The sequence below is a fragment of the Muscardinus avellanarius genome (assembly GCF_963383645.1).
Source record: "Muscardinus avellanarius genome assembly, chromosome: 2".
Lineage (NCBI taxonomy): Eukaryota > Metazoa > Chordata > Mammalia > Rodentia > Gliridae > Muscardinus > Muscardinus avellanarius.
This window is the reverse complement of record NC_137787.1, coordinates 201964331-201985221: the sequence shown is the minus strand read 5'-3', so window position 1 is coordinate 201985221 and position 20891 is coordinate 201964331. Positions and strand designations below refer to the sequence as shown.

The 20891-nt window shown below is 57.0% G+C and overlaps 1 protein-coding gene across 1 annotated transcript in view; it reads right to left on the bottom strand.

Moving 5' to 3' along the window:
* Positions 1-20891, bottom strand: part of ATP11A (ATPase phospholipid transporting 11A) — a gene marked incomplete at both ends in the record, with an annotated part of 108240 nt that overhangs the window by 46149 nt on the left and 41200 nt on the right. The window contains one exon of the mRNA XM_080719882.1: positions 5620-5742. Within this exon, the coding sequence (XP_080576008.1) occupies positions 5620-5742 (123 nt within the window). The remainder of the gene's footprint in view (positions 1-5619; positions 5743-20891) is intronic.

The window sequence follows — 20891 nt, the reverse complement described above, 5'->3', positions numbered from 1 at the left end:
ATCTTACTCGTTTGTCAATCCTAGAAACAAACAGAAAACAGCACATACTCCCAAACCAACACACATAATCACCCAACTCCAGAGCCTTCAAGAGAAAACCCAAGGAGCCCAACAGGGTCCACTGTACAGACCTGTCAGCTCAGGACACGCAGGTCCAGGTGGGTGGAGGTGCCTCCACCCACCTCCCCGCATACGTGAGTACACCTCCCATCCAGAGGGCAGTGAGAGGAGAGGCGGACAGTGCTCAGGCGCCACTTGGCTCCCCTTGAGAACACCCCGGCGTCATGGCCTGCAGTGAACACGGAGTTTGGGAAGGTTTTAAATTCCCGCTTGACTCTTCTCTGGCTCTTGACGGCGATGATCCACTGGGAGCAGCGCGCCTGGCCCCAGGCCCTGCGCCCTTCACGTCCACCCGTCCCCAGCGCACAGCTCACGCCCCAGCTGTGAGGCTGGCATGTCAGAGCACGCCGGCAGTGGGCAGTGAGATTTGCAATCCTTCTGTTTTCATACAGCTTTAAGTCTCTGTATTAGGAAGTGCTGATGATGTATGAGGTAAAATAAAACATCTTCTACAGTCCTTCTAAATGCAGAGATCAAGGCTGAGCTACCTTTTTTTTTGGATGTGTCTGTTAGATGGGGATTGAGTCCCTGGGCATTCTACCTCCGTGCTACTTTCCTAGCCCTACTTTTATTCTTTATTTTGAAACAGTATCTCACTAAGTTGTGGAGGGCCTAAGTTGCTGAGGCTGGCAGTGAACCTGCTAGTGAACCTGCGATCCTCCTGTCTCAGCTTCCCAAGTACTGGGATTACAAATGTGCACCACCACAGTTGGCTTATCTTTTTTTTTTTTTTTTTTTTTGTGGTACTGAGGGTGGAACCCAGGGGCTTTGTACCTCCGGGCTATACTCTCAGACCTATTTCATACTTTATTTGGAAACAGGGTCTCACTAAGTTGCTGAGAGCCTCACTAAGTAGCTGAGGCTGGCTGCAAACCTGTGCGATCCTCCTGTCCCCGCCTCCCAAGTGCAGGGATTACAAGTGTGTGCCACCACGCCCGGCTGCTTATCCACTTTTTAAAGTCAAGTAAGAACAGAGACAGCTGGGTGTGGTGGTGCACACTTGTAATCCCCGCACTTGGGAGGTGGAGACAGGAGGATCGCACAGGTTTGCAGCCAGCCTCACTGGCTTAAGAGACCTTGTTTCCAAATAAAAATATAAAAAATAGGTCTGGGAGTGTAGCCTGGAGGTAGAAGGGTTCCATCCCCAGTACCACCAAAAAAAAAAAAAAAAAAAAAAAGAAAAAAAAAGAAAGAAAAGAAGAACAGAGACGAAGCCCCAACTCAGGGAATAAAGTGTAGGATGCTGTCTGAGATACACAGGGTGGGCTTTGAGGCCACTGGTGTGGGTACAGAACAGAGGAGAACAGAGGGATGGTGATGGGCAGCCATCAAGGAAGGAAGCTCTGTCCTCCTGTGCCCGTGGGAGCTGCGAGTGGATGGCGAGGTGCAGCAGGTCCTGCGAGAGGAGAAGATTACAGTTGGAGCTGGCCGGCCGCCATCCACTCCACTGCTAAGGGAAGGTGGCCTTTGTGACTGGGCTGGCTGGACTGGCACAGTGCCACAGGCCCTGCAGGCATGTGTGAACTGGGGTCCCCTCTCTCACCACACTGGGGTGCGACAGGAAGGCCCCTGTGTGCAGCCGGTTCTCACACCCTGGGAGGCAAATGGACACCTGCTGTTTGAACGTCGCTGTTTGGTCGCCTCTTAGCCCTAAAGTCCATGACTATGCAGGGAAAGGGAATAAGAACCAGTCAAATGAAATGTTACCCTAGCCATGCACTGAGGCCCTGCATGGCCAGGCCCATAGGCCTCCTGATCACCAGCGTTAAAATAAAGCATGGCACCAGTTACTCCTGCAACTAGTGATACTGCTGACGAGAAGCTATTAATTCCAGATTTGTGTAAGTGCCCCTGATGAAATAATTTAAATTTATGAATCCATGGGCAAAAGGAGTTTTATGGCACTTAGAGAGCTGGGCGCTCACGCGTCACGTCTGCTGGGCTACAGCATCTACGTTACTGTGACCTCATGGGTGTTGAGTGCCCCGCTGCTGACAGCTCAGTGGAGGTGCTCGGGTTTGGGGATCTGGTCACGAGGCCTTGAGATGGATACGGCAATTGTCTCTCTCTGTGAGGAAGCCGGGGAGAGGGTCTGCGGGCACTGATGCTGAGGCCCGTGGTGATGGACACGTTCAGCTTTCGTTCACGTGAGCTCACGGAGCCCCAGGCCCCTGAAGGCCGAGAGCACAGCAGCAGTGTTTGAACTCGATATCCATGTGGCCTGCTCCTCGGGGCAAGCCCATCTCTGGCTTTGTGTTTCAGGCCTGGAGTGTGGCTTGCAGAGACCCCCTGCCCCATCTGTAGTCACGTGGCCAGGAGACCAACTAAGGACCGGGAGCACTGCCCTGCGATGCCAGCAGCCAGGGCAGAAGGTGAGGCTCCTGGAAACACCAGAAGCCCTGGTGTCATTTACCTGAAATGGAGCTGGCCCCACGGGTATGCACGTGACCATCCTGAGGGGCCCTGGGGGCCGGCCCGGCTCCTCCTGGGAGCCAAGGCCTCCTTTCACACCTGAGTGGGAATCTGATGGAAAAGGCAGAAGGCCACGGCTGAATGGGGGCTGAGGGGTCCTCACCAATGACCCCAAGTCAGGCCGCAGAGGCCAAGCCCAGGACAGCGCAGCTGCAGACCTCTCGCGCACGCGGTGGCCTTGGGCACGTCCCTGCTTCTGGGCCTCCGTTTCTTCACACTTTGGGAGTAGAGCAGTTTTAGAGCTTCAGTGATGTGACAACTGTGGGCGTCGTTTTACTAATGTCAGTTATTCCACACCGTCTACAGCTGCTGATCGGGAGAGGTAATTCCCGCTTTCCAATAATAAATGTAAGCCAGCTTCCCTGGGGGTGAGCACAGCACAGGCTAAGTCAGCATGCCCCGCGGCCTCCGGGGCCAAGGCCGAGCCGGGAGCCTGTGTGCTGAAGCAGCTGTGCGGGGGCAGGAGGGAGCCAGCCCCCGAGCCGCGGGCCCCCAAGCGCCTGGCCACAGTGGGAGGAGAGGCAGGGCCTCACGGCCACACTTCTACCAGAGGCTGCCCGGCGTGTCCCCAATGGGACAGAACTCTACGCAGCACCGGCCACCACCAGCGCTTGTGCCAGTAACAGCTGAGAGGCTGCCTCGGCTACACCTGCATATCGGGTGACGCTTCACACCCTCGACTTAATCAAGGCGGCTTGCTGAGCTCAGGCTCCATGCTCCATGCTCACCAGCCGGGCAGGGTGAGCACGCTTGCAATCCCAGTACTTAGGAGGCTGAGACAGGAGGATCACAGGTTCACAGCCAGCCTCGGCTACTTGAGGTCCTTTGCAACTTAGTAAAACCTGTTTCAAACTAAGGAATAATAGGGCTGGGAGGATAGTTTAGAGGAAGAATGGCTCTGGGTTCAATCCCCAGTATAAAAGAAAAGAAAAGTCTTGACCAGGGGTTTTTCTAAATATAGAAACAAAAATTTCCTCCTAAGAAAACAGATGTGTTGATATAGTCTCCAAAAACTGCTGTAAACTTGTGTTTTGCAAATTAAATGATTCATTTCACACAGCTCATGCTGTTACTTAAGCAAAAGCAATTATGAATTCTCAGTGACATGCTCTAGAATTCCACTCCAGCGTGTTGAGCGGCAGGTGGGGCGGAGATGCCGCACCCTCCCTTCGAAGGGCCTTGCCTCTCCTTTTGAATGAGCTGAGCTGCTCCCGCTTCTTTCAAACTTCGCACCTCGCCCGCCTGGCACTCTCAGGGAGGCCGGGGGAGCTGAGGGTCTCGGCACTCTCAGGCTGGGAGGAAAGCGGCTGCTGCCCAGCACTGCTCTCTGCAGGAGTGTGCCCTCCACACTGCTGAGTCTGCTCCAGAGCCCCTCCTACCAAGGGCCTCACCCTGACAGGCTGCTGGTAGGTGGCCTGCTCAAGCTCCTCTATCAGAACCGAGGCTCCGGGGAGGGGCAGGCTGTGCCTCTTGGCCCCCGGTGGCGGTGCTGGAGCAGCAGAGGGGCTGGATGGTGTGGAGCACAGCCAGATGGTGTGGAGGAGGGGCTCCTCCAGGAAGCGAAGCATCTTGACTTCCCGTGTGCCTGGTTGAAGGGGTGAGCCAGGGGCAGCCCTGGGCCTCATGGGCTCCTCCATGCAGACCATACAGGACTTTCTCTAGGGACCCAGGACTCTCAAGGCCGAAGTCCATGTCTGGGAGGGAGGAGCTGGGGCCAGGAGTGTGCTGGGTGGGCCAGGGCTGCCGACCTGTGCAGACAGGCCACAGACAACAGGCGTGCCTGCCAGCTTGTGTTGAACACAGTCCTCCCCACACTTCCATTGCACAAATGCCAGCTTGAGACACACTTTGGGGGCTGGAGGGCTGGTGAAGCACAGAAGCCACCCTCCGGGGAGCTGGGAGAGCACACCAGGTTCAGGACCACCGGGCTGTGAAGACCTGCTTTGGATCCAGATTTCTTCTTCAGTTGACTTCTCCTTTGGTTTACCAAGTCCGTGTGCAAGTGGAGGTTGTTCATTTGGCTGGGATTTTGGTTCTAAGCCCTTATTTAACCCCAATGTGAGCCGGGTGTGGTGGTGCACACTTGTAATCCCAGCACTTGGGAGGCTGAGACAGGAAGATCGCACAGGTCCAAAGCCAGCCTCAGCTACTTAGTGAGACCGTTTCCAAATTTATTTGGAAAATAAAAATAGGTCTGGGAGCAGAGCCCAGAAGTAGAAAGCCTCTGCACCTCCAGCACCACACACACACACACACACACACACACACACAAAATTGTGTTTCTGGAGATTAAAACTATCATCGTTTCTTTAACATTGCTGCTACAAACTAAGCCCACGAAAAGGTCTTGAAAGGCTCACCATGTCTGTTACCACGGAACTCTAAGGGCTCATAGAGAATACAGCAGGTCCATCATGGTCTACACAGGATGCCCACGTGTGGGTCTACCACAGGCCAATACACAGGATGTCCATGTGTGAGATAAGTGGGTCTACACACATGAAGCAAGTAGGTTTATCAGAGGTCTACACACAGGCTATCTCCATGTGAGTTAAGTGGGCTTACTACGTGCTCTATGTGTAGTTGAGTGGTCCCACACACAGGATGCACACATGTGAACCAAGTGGGTTTATAGGCAGCTGCCCACGTGTGGACTGAGTGGATCTCCCGGCAACAACTGAACGCTCGCCCTGCACTTCCCAGGTTCCTCTCTGCCTGCTGAGAAGCAGACTCTCTGCCAGGGGAGCTCAGTGCTGCCCTCTGCAGGGCACCCGGCATGCACGCCTCCCCGTGTGGACGAGGAAGCTCTGGCCACTGTGGCTGACCGCGGGCACATGGCCAGGCAGCTTGCATGTGACAGTGTGATGTCCTAGACTTCACATCTGATGCTGCGTCCTCCATGAATAAAAGTGGAAAAGACCGCGCTGGAGGACTCGCAGACCTCAGCCTTTGGGCAGGGTGGGGGGACAGAGACAAGGAGGTGCACCCCCAGGCCAGCGGTGGCCGTGAGTATCGGACACAGGCTACCTTGGAGGAGACGATCCTGTTGTCAGGGTATCTCTGTGGAATGTAGGCCTCTGCACCCGGAGGGGGCTCCTTGTGTCCCACGTAGATGGTCCGACTGTCCACCCAATTCTCTTCTCCTACACACTGTGGAGAGAGCGGAGTGTCAGCGGGCACCTCGGGATCTGCAGCCTGAGTCCCACCGGGGGCCTGCGCTTCTGAACAGACCCATCCCAGTGACCACTGACTGAGCGTACGCGGTGGGGCCCGGCCACCTCCCACAGCTCGAGCGCCCAGCTCCCTGTCCACAGGCCAGGTGGCCGGTGCCTAGTGAGAGGCACAGGGTCCTAAGGCTGCTCATCAGTGGAAAGGGACGGGTGGGCTCATTTAAAGCAGGCGCGCAGATCGAAGGCTTCCAGGAGAGAAAGATGGTTTCCAACGGACTAAAAAAGCAACGCTCAATTCAAAATACCAGAACTACTAACATACTGCGTTTCTACACTCAGCGAGGCTCTCCTGGAGCAGACCAAAGGGTGGGTCTGGTCTGCAGGGGTTCAGAGAGCAGCCAGGGGAGCGGACAGGACACGCCTCTGCCAGCACCAACACGCGTGTCCAGAGGCACTGAGTGTGCACTGAGGTGGGTAATGGAGATGCATGAGGCCCCGCAGGGCTGGGACTCCCCACACGGCTCGGTCCTGCAGGAACTACGGTCAGTGGCAAAGGAAGACGGCCACGTTCCCCATGGAAGAGATGGCGTGGGAGGGCGGCTGCCTCTGCCCTGGCTCCAGGCCCTACTCTCCACCTCCTCCCTGGGCCCCAGGTGTGTTGACTCTCAGCCTCTGCCCCTGGCCCCAGGTGCAATGACCTTCTGCCTCCACCCCTGGGAGGCAAGTGTGATGATCCTCAGCCTCCGCCCCTGGGCCCCAGGTGCAATGACCTTCTGCCTCCCCCTGGGCCCCAGACGTGATGACTCTGAGCCACAGCCCCTGGGCCCCAGGTACAGTGACCTTCTGCCTCTGCCCCAGAGCCCCAAGTGTGATGATCCTTAGCCTCGGCCCCTTGGCTCCAGGCCCCGAGCCCCTGCCTCCACCCCACCCCAGGGCCCCAGGTGCTGACCCTCAGCCTTCGCCCTTGGCCCCAGGTGCACTGACCCTAACACAGCCTCATCCTGAGAGGGGCAGGCACTGCGGCCAGGATTGTCAAGAGATGGGAAGAGGTGGCAGGGACGACACAGATGCATGGTGAACAGGTGCGTGTGCGGAGCTCTGAGCTAAGCAGGGACGCTTCCTGGCCTCAGGCTGAGCTGCTCACCTACAGAGCTCTGGACCACAGTGCCTTCCTTGAACAGAATGTGGTGTTGTGCCTTGCTTTAAGTGTTTTAAGTTAGGTATTAAGGCTTAGTTTAAGTTTTAACAATTGCCTGTGTCCGGGCTGCATACCTCTGCATACCTCAGGTAAGAGATCCTCTGCCCCAGACCCGTTATCTTAAAAATTGTCTGTATAAGTTGCTCTAAAGTGAAAAAATGTTATGATATGCCTTTAATCAATGCTTAGGTTTTAGTGTGAATTAATAGTATAGATGTGTTCAGATGGGACCAATGAATTAGCCTACCTTCAATAGAGTTTTAGCCCAGTCCTAAACAATGCTGACTCTATCTTAAAGCCTGTCTTCCTCTTAACAGTTTTAAGAGAAGAACCGGCACCGGGTGGGAGTAAGGAAGCGCCTGCCCTTGTGTCTGAACAAACATTCCATAGATAAGAGACCCTCTTCTGCGAGCCCCGCAAACCCCTAAACATCTATGCTTGTCAGGCAATTTAAACATAGAAGTTATAAATTTAAAAAATGTCCAGGATATCATAGCTTAGTTAAAATACCGTTCCCAAGCCCGCTCTCCCTCACCTCCTCTATTTAATTAACAGTCAAAAGACAGCTCAGGCGAAACCCGGCTGTCCTTGGGAGAGATGAGATGATAGCAGCAGCCCCTCTCACATCCCTGCTATCTCAATCCTAAACATCTGAGTAAACATACCATAAGAGGAGGGACCCCGTCCCAGATCAGTGGTGTGCTTTATGGTTGCTTTTAAGTATACAAGTTGTAAATGTCAAGAATGTCCAGGCTGATACAATGGAAATGACTAATGACCTTGTGACATGATGCTCTATAAGGGGGTTGTTCAATGGAGACTGGACCTTTGCCGCTTTTGTGGAGACACATGCGCTTGGGTCCAGGTTCGAACCTATAAAAAAGCGTGGCTTGTTGGACTAACAATTGGCTATGGACAGTTTTGCTAGCTGGCTAGGTTACAACAGTGGTATCACTTCCCTTTGACAGAGGAATAGCAAACTGAGAAGGTCCGGGTCATCAGTGAAGACTGTCCACTAGGAGAATGGCTGGAGCTTCAGCGGCGACCCTCACATGCTTTTCTAATGGGGCAGTGTGTCTGGGGCAACCACGTGACCCTGCCCACGGTGGCTAATTAGCAAAGCACTAAAGGAACAAATCAGCTGGGAGGCCAGCAAAGGGACATGCTGAGAAACCTGTGTGTGGACGACGTGAAGGGTCCAGGCTCCGCCCACCCGCACGCTGGGCCTCTGTGTAGTCACTGTGCACCCAGGGAGACCCCAAAATGACAAGATGCGGTGACAGGTGTGAGGCTGCAGCTGCAGGGAGGCGCCACGGGCTTGCCGTGGCAGCAGCCTGCGGACGGCTGGGGAGCGACGTTCGCCTCCCCCGAGGGTCCCACACTGGAAGTGGACCCCCAAATGGGTGGCACTAAGGCAGCCATCCTGGCCACTCTGCCCGGCGCAGCTGTGCCTGCGGGTCAAGGTTTGTCGTCCCTGATCACAAGGGGCCAGCACCGACCTCCACACGCTAACACTCGGGCTACAGGAGGCAAAATGAAGCCAGGCTGCAGAAGGCCCCACACTCCGTGAGCGCTGACGCTCTGCCATACGCACGCCAGATGATTTTTAAGTGGAAATAGATAAGTTTAGATTTTCTAAAAATGTCACTTGGAAGAATTCATCCCCTTTCTCTTTCTAAAAATCTGGAGTGGATGAATAGGGAAGGACAAAACTATACAGTTACCTGACACTCCTGAAGGGCCGAGCAGCCCTGCATATGTCAGTTCTGAAGGGAGAAAGGTCCAAGGCCCTCTGCCCGTGGCCTCCCACTGAAGGCTGCTGAGTGCAGATTCCCACAGTCCGCCACCCCGACCCATGCTGGCCAGGGGAACCACACGGTGTGTTACAGCCGCCCCACATGCACAGACAAGGAAGGCTGCCAGACCACATCAGAGTCGGGGACAGGGCTGCCTGTGCACAGCAGGCCCACCCACCCACACACAGGGCCCAGAGCCGCTGCTGGGGAGGCCACGGGTCACAGGGAGAGGCTCACACAGCGAGGCTCACAGACTCGGAGGCCAGCACACGCCAGCCCAGGAGAGGCTCAGCCCAACGGTCCATAGCACGCTGGCCCGTGCTGCTGAGTTGCCTTCTGATGATTATATGTGGCTTCCTCGTCATGAGTAAAATAAAATCTCAAACACACACTTGGCTTGGCATCTGTGCGGGAGCCCCGGCCCCACCGCGGCGTGCGTTTGCTCCCTCGGCGTCTGGGGAGTACCCTGAAATCCTGACGCAAAGGGGGAGCAGATCTGGGCTTTGCCTGAGGGGGCCCAGACAGTCTGGAAACATCTAGAATATCTCAGAAGCAAAGCCATTCCCACAGGTGACCTGCCATCCTGCTGCTTCCTGATGGAGACCTCATCTCAGGCCCAGATCTACGGGGCTGGCTCGGCCCACAGAGGCCGTCGGGCAGCTCTGCCGCCCACCGAACCTCAGTGCCTGCTCTGACTGACGTCCTCTCATCAGTCAGCGGCAGAGCAGTGGTGAGCCTGCCTGGGCGAGGTGAGCACCCTGACTGCAGCTTTCCTGGGGAGGTGTGGTGTGCCCGCTGGACCTGCCCAGGCAGCTGGTCACAGAGGCGCTGACCCCCAGGGACTCCGGCAGCTCCTTCCAGCTACAGGCTGGTGAGAACCACAGACAGCAGATTTTTGTTTCAGACTGAGTGAGGCCCGGCCACCCCTGGAGGGAAAGATGGAGACAGCAGTCTAGACACACAGCAGAGCCACGCTCTTCCAACGCCGGTTCTTGGGAAAGAGACCACATCCAGCTCTAGTGAACCAGAGACAATCAAGGTGACCATTGCCATCGCCTCTGCCTGCTGTGGAGGATGGAGATGCCTCCCACTCTGCAGGCCTCCTGCCTGGAGTCCACTCTGTGCAGGTGCCCCTCCACTTGGCGCTGCTCCAGCAGAGCACCCAAACAGAGGGAGGTCCATGTTAACTCAGCCAGCCAGGGACTGGGAGGGCAGCTTCACACACAACGCCCCCACACCAGCCTTATTCTATAAGAATCATCACAATACCTAGTCCACCAAGGAGCTCTGGCATCCCAGAGCAATCCCACGTCAGACTTGTTTCTGCTGAAATGGAATCCCGTGCTAAGGGACCTTCACGCGCCTTCTCAGCCAGGACTCCACAGCAGGCCTGGCCATCAAGCCCATGGTCTCTGTGCCCTCTGGATGATTCCACCGCGTGTGTCCATCGGCTCTGCCAAGGCTCCAGGTCAGCGTGAGGGAAGGGTGCAGGCCTGTGCCCCTCAGAGGCCTTCTGGAGAGCAGCCTGAGTTACATGGGACACCATGGGCCACGATATGGCGATGTCACATGTGATGTCACGAACATGCTGCAGAGAATGTGCCTGGCATAACAGGCTTCCATACATGCCAGCCCTGCGGTGTGCACTGGAAACCCACTGAAAGTGGAAACTCGGAGGCCCCAAGGACTGCCGGAGCATCCGTCCCGCACATCCAGGGCCGGCCCAAGATCGGTCTGCAGAGCAGGAACCAAGCCCCAAATCAGTCAGACCCCACATCCCTGCACAAGAGCTCCCCGGGAGCACACACATCTCTCACACACAAACCTCTGCTAGAGGGCGGGCTCCCGAAAGACATAATTGCACACTCAGACCCTGCGTCCCTGCACACGGGCTCCCTGGGAGTGCAGCACATCCTCTCACACCTGCTGAGGGGGGGCGGCGCGGAACACAGAGTCGCTGGCCCCAGGCTGCTGGCTAGTCCCTGCGATGGAGCAGACAGACAGAGTGCTGACCACCACCCACAGCCTCCCATACCCACAGGACCATCAGCAGAGCCCGCACGCCAGGTCACAAGCCGTGTGGCCAGGCTGCCGGGAACAGAGGCGTGACCAGGATAGGTCTGGACAGAGCAAGGAGTGCGTTTGCTTACATTCGACCCAGGGCCTGGCGACCTCCAAATGCTCTCACTGTGACCTGGAGAAGTGGGCTTTTGGTCACGACCCCCATGTCCACACGGAGCTCACGCCCTGGCCATGGTGTCCAGGTGTCTCCTGTGGCCTTGCTCAGCTGCCGCACTGGTTTTCCACCAAGCAAGACCGTTCACTCCTTCCCACCGCGTCCTTCGGGGAGTAAGTGGCTGTTTGGGCTTTTCTGAGATTCAGTGCAGAATATTCTTATGTTTGCAATTTGTGGATTGACATTTCAGCCATCTTGTAAGAGCATCCAATTGAAATAATTTCAGTGTGGGGGTCCATGGTCTCTCAAAGTGTCACTGTCTGCCATCTGTCCAAGGGTAAAGGCAGCCAAGACACTCAGATGATATCCCTGGACTCACTGGGGAAAGATGGCATCCAGGATGGTCTGCCCACCTCTGGGCCCAGGGATACCAGAGCTTGGTTTTAAGACATTCTGGCCTTAAGTTTTTGGAAGGACAAGATAGGAAACATAGGAGCCTTGGAGATTTTGAATCACAAAGATCTCAAAACCACACCCTAGTGAGATTTGCTTTCATAAAAACTTGCTTAGAAAAGAAATGAGTTGTTTTGGCTCTGTTCTTCACAAAGGTCTTGTACAGGAGCCTGTGACCCTTGACCCAACGCGTCAGCAGCTATATTGTGCGGCGGGGGAGTAGGCAGCAGGACCCCATTAGAATGTGGGCAGTGGGAAGACCCTCCTGCTGCCCAGGAGGAGGCCGGCACCTGGGTGCTCCCGCAGGGTCACGGGACTGTTGGGTGCAGTCTGCCTGCTAAGCCCCAGGGCCAAGGAAAGGCCCCGGGGCTTCCTGGAGCAGCTGTCCCCCACAGAAACACTTGCAAGGCACACATTTGATAATGGCAAGGTACTTGGAATTTACAAAGAACTACTGCAACTCAAAAATTAAACACACAAATAGCAAGGACTTTGAATAGACATTTCTTTGGAGATCTGGGCGAAAGGCAGGGGATGCAGATCATGGGCCGCAGGACAGTCATGCTATGAAAATCAATGTTAGCCAGTGCTAGTCACCTAATGGAAGTCTCAAGTTTCAGCTCAAACAATCAAAACCCACTCACTGAGCTCCTGTGGACAGAGCACAGGTGTCACGCAGCCTCAAATGCAGACCAGCTTCCGCAGCTCCCAGGGCGAATTTCAAATGTGCGGGTGTTGGTGGCCGTCTGCTCATGGCTTTTACAGAGCAAGTCCTCATCTGACAAGTCAGAAAACAGCAACAGCGCATGCCTGGCATTTCTGAACACCGCACCCTCCTGGCTCCAGGCCTGGGGGCTCACATTCTAGAGAGCCTCCAGATCACAGCCCAGGCTGGGAGCACCTTCTCCCTTGGCATCGGGTGGTCTTCACTCCTGGTCTGAGGACTTCCGTGGGTGTACGTAAAAGCAAATGCTGAACGTTCAGCTTCTGCGGGTTGAGTGCCCTGAGCACGCGATTCCCAGTGCCGGCCGGCACGAGGCTGGTAGGATGAGAGGGACCCCACGTCGCCCGTCCCTTCAGTTCCTGCTGGAGGTTTGTGCGTTTCGGCACCTACCGGGGCTCTTAGCAGAATTGATGGTGGTAGCTAGGCCTTTTCTGTTCCCCAGAAAATCTTGAGTATTTGCAAGGTTCTTGGTGGTGTTTTTCTGCCTTAACATACTTTTAGACACTAAATCATTTAGGTCACAAAAGCACATTGATCGTCCACCAATTCGGAAACCAACGCTGTAATTTATCAGATCCAGAATCCAAATAAAGGCATAAACTCTGGCCAAGCGTGACGCTGGCTTGCTCTGGACTTGCAGCTGGGGAGGCACCGCGCTCCACAAGGGCTCAGGTGCTGGGGCTCAGCAGGGAAGGGTCGTGACAGGAACCTGCCAGCCTGAGGGGTGGGCACGCATGGCAAGCGTCACCCAGCCACCCTCCTTCCTGGGAAATGTACACAAGCAAAAATAACCACTGTGTTCACAGGATCCACTGTGTTTGCAGAAATGAGCAGAAGCAGCCCTGTTCTGCAGCCTCGGCCCAGCCTCCTGTGAGAACAGGAGGCCAGGTCAGGGCGGGGCAGGGAGACCCGGGTCCTGCCCCATCCTTCTGGTGGCTGTGGGTGACTTCAGAGAAGGGCTACGTACCTGGGCACCACGCTGCAGAGATACAGAGGCCCCCAGCCGTGGCAGCTACGGGGAATCAAGTGTCACAAAGGGTGAGATGCTGGGGACCAGCAGCTTCTCCTTCCATCACGGGCCAATGCCCTTCGGGGCACATGTAGGTCGCAGATGCACTGTATACATACACATCCCTGTATGGCACACAGAGGCTCCAGTCTCCCCCAGTCCTAGGCCTGAACCTCCCCGGCTGCACCCGTGCTGGCTGAGCAGGTGCAGGAGACCTGCGGGCTCTGGCATTGGCATTGCAGGCCAGGTCCCCTTCTGCCATCAGGACAGAGTCCTGTCTTGATGCTGGCCCAAGAGGAAAGTACTGTGCTGAGGCCACTGGCAACAACATCTGGCTGCAGCTCTCAAGGGCAGAGGCCCTGCTCCTGGCTCCCCAGGACTCCCCAATGCAACGCAGCGACACGGCTGTGGGCAAATCTTGAGATATTTCCAGCTCTGTGGCCCAGGCGGTGCAGCACCACAGCCTTGGACCCAGGCTGGAGGCACAGCCAAGCAGGCTGGTGCCGTGGGCCGGGCTCTTCTGCACTGCCTGGCCAGCATGGAGGACCAGACTCAGAGAAGGGACCTGGAAGATGCCGACCCCGACCGGACTGCACACGGCACCCAGAGCTGTCCTGCTCTTGCCCCCGACGCCTTACACCAGTGCCACGCACCTCGGGGAAACAGACCTTGCACCCCAGCTGTCAGAAGTACAACAGAAATGAGCAGTCCAGAAGAGTGGGTCCTAGCACACAGCCGTGGGAGGGGCCACGGAGGTGCCACGTGCCCAGGACGCTGAATCCAGTCAAGTCACAAGGCTGGCACCCACACCACGCGGTCAGCCTCCACTCTTCCCAAGCCACCACAGGAAATTCCCACCAGGAGCAGCAGGAAAACCAACTGGTTTCTATTTATCTCCCCTGACTGATTCTCCAGTAAAGATGAATTAGCCAGAAGAGTAAGCAAATGTATCCACATTCAGGGACAATACCATGTTCGTATACATGTGGGCTTTTAAGAAGCTGCAATTATATACCTTCCAACTGAGAAGTGGGCATATTTGCAAAATATTAAATATGTATCTAATGAAGATGAGCGCAGGGCTGAGTCAGTAATTACTGCAGTGTTTGGGGAAAGTACTGACAGATTGGATCACATACACAGAACAGCTTCAGAGAGCCCAGTTCAGCTGGCAGCCCATGCGCTTGAAACTACGTGGCGGCCCTCCGGTGGGACTCCAGGACCCAGGCCAGGCTGTCTTACCCCAGCTGCCCCTGAGCAGGGCTGAGCTCATTGGAGGGCCACAGCCTGAGCTCTCAGCGTGAGGGCGGGCTCAACACCTCCTGGCTGCCTGGCCAGCTTCAGCAGCTCTCACCAAGCGCCACCCTGGGGCTGGAACGTGAGGAACACCAGCAATGCGGACATAGGGCGGAGGCAGGGAAGGAAAGGCCTTGGCGAGAAAGGAAAGGGACCAAGTGGACAGGCGAGCAGCGGCCCTGGACACAGAGCCAAGCCAGGCCCCAGCCACGGCCGGGGCCTCGCCAACCAGAAAAGGCCTCCGTAGCAGGTCAACTGCCTCCATGCCCCATGCTCTGCTCAGCTGAGCCAGGGAGCCATCGAGGCTCTCGACCTCTCTCCTTCATCTGCACAGGGTCCCACCACCTCCAACCACAAGCTCCTTCCAGACACGTCTTAGAGTACCTCCGATGTCCCCAAGTCACCTACAGACACCCCAGTGCACAGGGCCCCGATGTCCCTAAGTCACCACCAGAAACCCCACTGCACAGGGCCCCGATGTCCCCAAGTCACCACCAGAAACCCCACTGCACAGGGCCCCGATGTCCCCAAGTCATCTCCAGACACCCCAATGCACAGGGCCCCATGTCCCCAAGTCACCTCCAGACACCCCAGTGCACAGGGCTCTGATGTCCCCAAGTCACCTCTAGACACCCCAGTGCACAGAGCCCCGATGTCCCCGAATCACCACCAGACACCCCACTGCACAGACTCCTGGCACGCAGGAAGCACAGTGGGGCTGCGTGGGGCTCCGTGAAGAGAGCGCAGGGATGTTGGCCCCAAGGCAGCTTGAGCCCCAACGCTAGGCAAACACATGTTGATAACTCTCCCTAAACCTAACCATCACCAACGACGGTGTGGAGCCTGGGAGGCGCTGAGCGCACCCCCCCCCCCCGGCCCCTCTGTGTGGCCAGGGCAGCGCCTGAGCCCGGAGGGGCATGCTGGGTGTGACGCCTTGTATTTGGAATTCTCAGCACAGAAATCAGTGTAAACCACACCTTTTGTGATCTCTACACCGACTGTGTGTTAAAATAGCACTCTAGATACATGAGGTCAATCAGGTAGGAGTCTCTACTCAGCATGGCTGCTGGACCTATAAAGGGTGTGTGCACATGCCAGGGCCCAGCGGTGACCCCACCACATGGGGAGGCCCGTGGTGCCGAGGTCCACCAGGCGTGCTGCGCCACACTGGGCCACAGCCGAGCCCTCCTGCATGCCCTCTCTGGACCAGTGCGCCAGATGGCCAACCCCCAATGCTCATCCCTGGGTACCTGCAAGGCTGGGGCCCCTTGCCTCTGTCTGGCCTCTGCATCACCCCACTTCCTGACTGGTGTGCCCAGGCACCCACAGCCTCTGCACACACGCCAAATGAATTCCAGTCTGTCCCTCTGATCCCAGCACACTGAGGAGGGGTGTGGGCTGGTTTGGAGGTGAGGCTATCTGGCCACACTGGAAGTTGGGGAGCCTGTCATCCCACCCCTCCCCTAGGGCAGACGCAGCAAATGACCCAACCTCAGGGCTCCACCAGGGCAGCCGCTGCCCAGCCTCTCACACCACTGCTGAACACGGCTCCAGCACAGCTGCTGCCCAGCCTCCAGCCTGGCCATGGACCCCAGCCTCTGACCCCACCTGCTCATGTGGCATTTCAGACCGGGATCCCCCTGGCTTCTGCCCCGCAGGAGGGGACGTCTGCTGTAAGAGTGTTCTGGGCCACCAAGATTGTTCCACAGCAAGGGTCCCTCCAAGGAGACTCGGGGCTCATGGGAGCCCTGGACCGGAGGGCACCTCCGCCCATCTCTCCTCCAGCAGACGGACAGGCAGGCGCCACATCAATGTCCCCTCCCTCGGGTGAGCCCCAAAGTCCTCGTTCATGAAGGCCACCAGGAGCCAGACCCAGGGTGGAGGGCACTCTGCCTAGGCAGGGGCGAGCTCGGCGCTCGGCCCACTCCTGTGCGTCACCAGGTTTCCTAACACGCTGGCTTCTGCCGGCCCGGCCCGAGTGGCTCGCCCAGGGTCTCTTCTGAAGAGGGTCCGGTCTCAGGAGTGGCTCTCAAGTCCTCTCGAAGCCCATGACTCACCACAGAACTATAGCAAAATGTTTCTTCCTGTGTTTGAAGTTCACTTAAGAAATCTCCAAATTCTCTTCTTCGTTCCTTAGGCCATTTCTTAATCTCAGTAGTGTCACACAAACACGTCTGCCCGGAGGAAATACCAGGCACACAAAGACAGCCAAGCCAGGTGGCCGGAGGAGGAGGGAGGGGGCCGGGAAGACACTCCAGGCCCCCCAGGGTCCTGAGCCTGGTGGCCAGAGCGCGGCCCTCTGGGCATCCAGGGTGCCAGCGGTGCTTACAGCAGCTCCCTGACTCCCACACACCCCAGGCCTGGGTGCCCCAAGGCCTCCCACCCTCCTCCCACCTCTCTTCAGCCAGCGGCCTTCCATGGTGGATCCAGACTCTCTGTGTACCTGTCTGTGTGTGCCCCAGGCAGAAGAGCAAGTACAAGGGCAGGCCTCTCCCACCCCCCTGGGGTGTGGTGGCCACGAGCTGTCAGCAGAGAAGCCCCACAGGTCCAAGGCAGGAGGGACAGCCCCATCCCAGGCTGTGGGGTCCCACTGATCACAGCTGACTGCTGTGCTTGGCTCTCGGGCCTCTGGACCGGCCAGAGCCAGCTCCTGTCACCAGAGAGCAACATTTCCTAAGGTCCCCACCGCCACAAGCTGCCTGGAGGGTAACCCCCTCCACACACACTTGCTCAGACCACCAGGACGTCCTGTTTGTGTAAAAGCATGAAGGGAAGCTGAGGTGTGCTGAGCTCTGGTGCACATTGGCTTGTAAGGACAGGCGGCTCCTGGAAGACGCAGGGGTGTCCCAGAGGGTCACGGCCTGACCCACGGGCACCGCGGCAGCAGGCTACAGCCGCGTTCAGCCTCAGCAACTGCTTGCTCAGCCTGTCCCCACAGATGCTGCTGCTGGGCCGAGCCCACGGGCACAGCACCGCCGGCCGCACAGTTTGCCCAGGACAGCCACTGGCAGAGCTCCAGAGAGTGCGTGTACTGCCCCCCACAATTTACACAGCAGCTGCAGCTTGTGATGTACCAGGGCCCTGCTCTAATCAGGCGTGATAAGACACGTGTACATAAAAATTACAGTCATGAAGGAAGGTTTTCATACTCTCAGCTCCCTAGAAATGTGAGTGGCGCCCCAGGCAGGCCCCAGGGGTGTGCAGGTGAGGAGCAGCAGGTGGCAGGTGGGCCTCAGCGTGAGGTGGGCAGGCAAGCTCAGGACTGGCTGGTGGGCCCTGTCGGCAGGGGCGGTGTCCCTAGGTTCTGCTGCTGGTAAGCAGGGCAGAGACCACCCTCAGGAGAGGGCATGAGGACCCTGGGTGGTAGGTTTGCATAAGAAAGGCCCACGCAGAGGCAGTTGGTCTCCAGACCAGGCTCTCTAGATCCTGAGCCTCAGCACCCCACACATTGCAACATCAGACACGGGGAAGCCACAGCACACAGTCCGGTCCCCAGAAATCAGCGTGCAGGTGGAGCACACAGTTCATGTCTGCGCTGCCGGCCCATCAGATAGGGCCAGGAAGCGCAAGGCCGCTCACGGAGGGACACGAGGCCCTGAGGCCAAGTAACCAGAAGGCCCGAGAATTCTCAGCAGAGACAGTGCGTGCCCGCCCCGGCGGGGCTCCCCTTTGAACGGTCTCTTCTTTCAATTTCTAGTCCCAAAGTGGCTGCAGGGATCCGGTGGTCAGCACCGCCCTGACAGTGGTCAGCCAGCGCGGCTTCTGCCCTCAGTGTGCACAGAAGCACACAGGACCTTCCTGAAATATTTGCTCTGGTACATGTCGACTCCTCTGAAACTCTAGGCATAAACTAGAAGGAACAAACCAGACGTGGTGATATACACCTATAACTCAGTACTTAGGAGGCTGAGATAGGAGGACCACATGCTCAAGGCCAGCCTCAGCAACTTAGTGAGACCCTGTTTCAAAATACAAAAAGTAAAAAGAGCTGAGGGTGTGGCTCAGAGGTAGCATGCCCCTGGGCTCAACCCCCAGTACCAAGTAAAAATTAAATTACAATAAGATGCAAGGAAGTGAAGCTTCTTCAGCGGCTACTGGGCAGCTGGTAGCTCAGCCAGCCTGAGCTCATATGCAATCCCTGGGGAGGCGGACTGCACAAGGCTTTGCCCGCCCTGGAAGGGAGGCCCAGCCACGCCACGCCACGCCACGCCACTCCGGGAGAAGCCAGGACCGAGGAGGGGCGAACCAGCCTCCTCACAAAGGAGCCCTGGAGGTCCCAGCATTCCCAGGAGGGCCAGCCCTGACCACGAAGGGGAGCCGGCTGGTTCTGGGGAGGCAGCTGACTCAGCCACGTTCAAGACCCCCACCCCCCGCAAATCCTATGACACCAGAAGCATTTGTAACAGGTATGTTTTGCTTCTGATGTCTTAAGTCTTAGGATCATGAATCAAATTATCCCACAGCATTTGTCCTTTGAGCATAGCTGGGCCTGGAGGTCACTCTCAGAGCGATGGAATTTTATTGGCAAGAACGCAGGAATTAAGAATGACCTCTCTGAGCTGGGTGTGGTGGTGCACCCTTGTGATCCCAGTACCTGGGAGGCTGAGACAGAATGATCACAGGTTTGCAGCCAGCCTCAGCTACTTAGTGAGGCCTTCCACACCTCACCGAGACCCTGTTTCAAAATAAAGAATAAAAATAGGGCTAGGCGTATAGCTCAGAGGAAGAATGGCCCCTGGGTTCATTCTCCAGTACCGCCAAAAAAAAAAAAAAGGACACGCTGGCTGCTTCTGGCTAGGCCCATGGGTAGCTCTGTCTGACCCTCAGATCAGGAACACTGAGGAAAAATAACCCAAGAAACTGAGCCCACTACAGAATGAAGGCGAGCTCTCAGCGCCTGGGAGTCGGGGCGGGCAGCTGTGTAGACCACCTTGCCGAGCCACCCGCCACTCACACCCCACGACAGCCTTTCATGTCACCACGCAGCCACAGAGGCTGCCTCGACTCTGCCTCTGCATGAGGAAGACAGACAGGCGAGCCGGCGTCCTGACCTCTCCGCACACCAGCAGGGCGTTCCCAGCAACACGGGCCTGGAGCCCCACTTGGAAACCCAGAAACGGCAGGGAGAGCGAGCAGGAGCGGCCAGGTGCGCTCACGGTGAGCATCCTCCGAGCAGGGAATGCACAGACCGCCGCTTCTGCCAGACTTGGTAAATTCAAAACAGAGAGAATGCCAGACTTCAGGGCTTCCCGTGCGTTTCATGTCTATGGCTATACACTCCCATGATGAAGAAAAATAACCAGCAGCCAGATGCAGGGGTGAGCACGTGCAACTCACAAGCAGGAGGACTGCAAGTGAGAGGCCGGCCCGGAAAACTTAGAGACCCTGCCTCAAACTAAAAACAAAGACGGCTGGGGTGTAGCTCAGTGGTTCAATCCCTAGTAACAAAAGGAAAGAAAGGGAAAAAAAGAAAGAAAAAAAAAAAACTCAGCAGCAGGAAAATGCCATGTCTGCGGCACCCAGGCCAGCATTAGCACTCTTGGATGGTGACTACGCATGTTTTAAAGAACTGCTCCTGGGGCCGCTCTGCCCCCTGCCTGCCTGTGGGCACTCCTGGTACCCGGCATGCTATCCCGCCATGGTGCCTTGTCTACGTACACTGACCACCACACAGCCGCGCTGCGCCTCGGTCTTTGCACCCTGCACAGGGCCTCGCGCTGGGCCGTCTCCCTCAGGCGGTTCCCACTCGGCATCACACTTCCTCTGTGCTCTCGTGCTCTTGGTGATAAGACATCAGCTCCTAAGCGCCCACAGCAGAGCAGCCCCGCGTTTTGGCCGGCCAGCATTCCGCAGGACCACATGCAGTCTCTGTAGGGGCTGCCTGGAGACTTCACCGCACATCTGCACTAAGTAAGGATGCTGAAGGGAAAGCTTCTCACCTTCCCTGTGCGTGCACGGGGTGTCTCCAGGCTACACCCGGAACGACGGGATCTGTGCTGTGAGCAGCGGCATGGTGAACCATGGCCAACGGAGGCGCTGTCCACAGGCCACTGCTGGATGCCGCAGGCCGCGCCTCACACGCCCTGTGGGACTCCACCTCTGCTCCTCGATCCAGCTGGCAAGCCCAGCAATCAGACTGCGAGGGTGCCCGGCAGAGCTGCTCTAACCCCACGGAGGCGGGCTGTGGGGGGCAAGGCACTCTGGTGTGAGCCCCACAGCCTTAATCGGATTGAAACTCCCTGATAACTGGACTGTGCGTGCTGCTGCTCTCTCAGGACCACACACTCCCGCATCCGCATGGCGGGGCAAGGTGCTGCGCTGTGGTCCGGAGCCGTCCCCGGGCAGCTGGGCCCCGACGCGCTGGGCTGTACAGGCACACCATGTCCTGCTTTCCTGAAACCACTCCCCCAAAGTTACAGGGGTGCGTGGTCAGTGGCCCAAGGTGTGCAGTGGGCTCTCGCCCTCCACCAGCTCCCA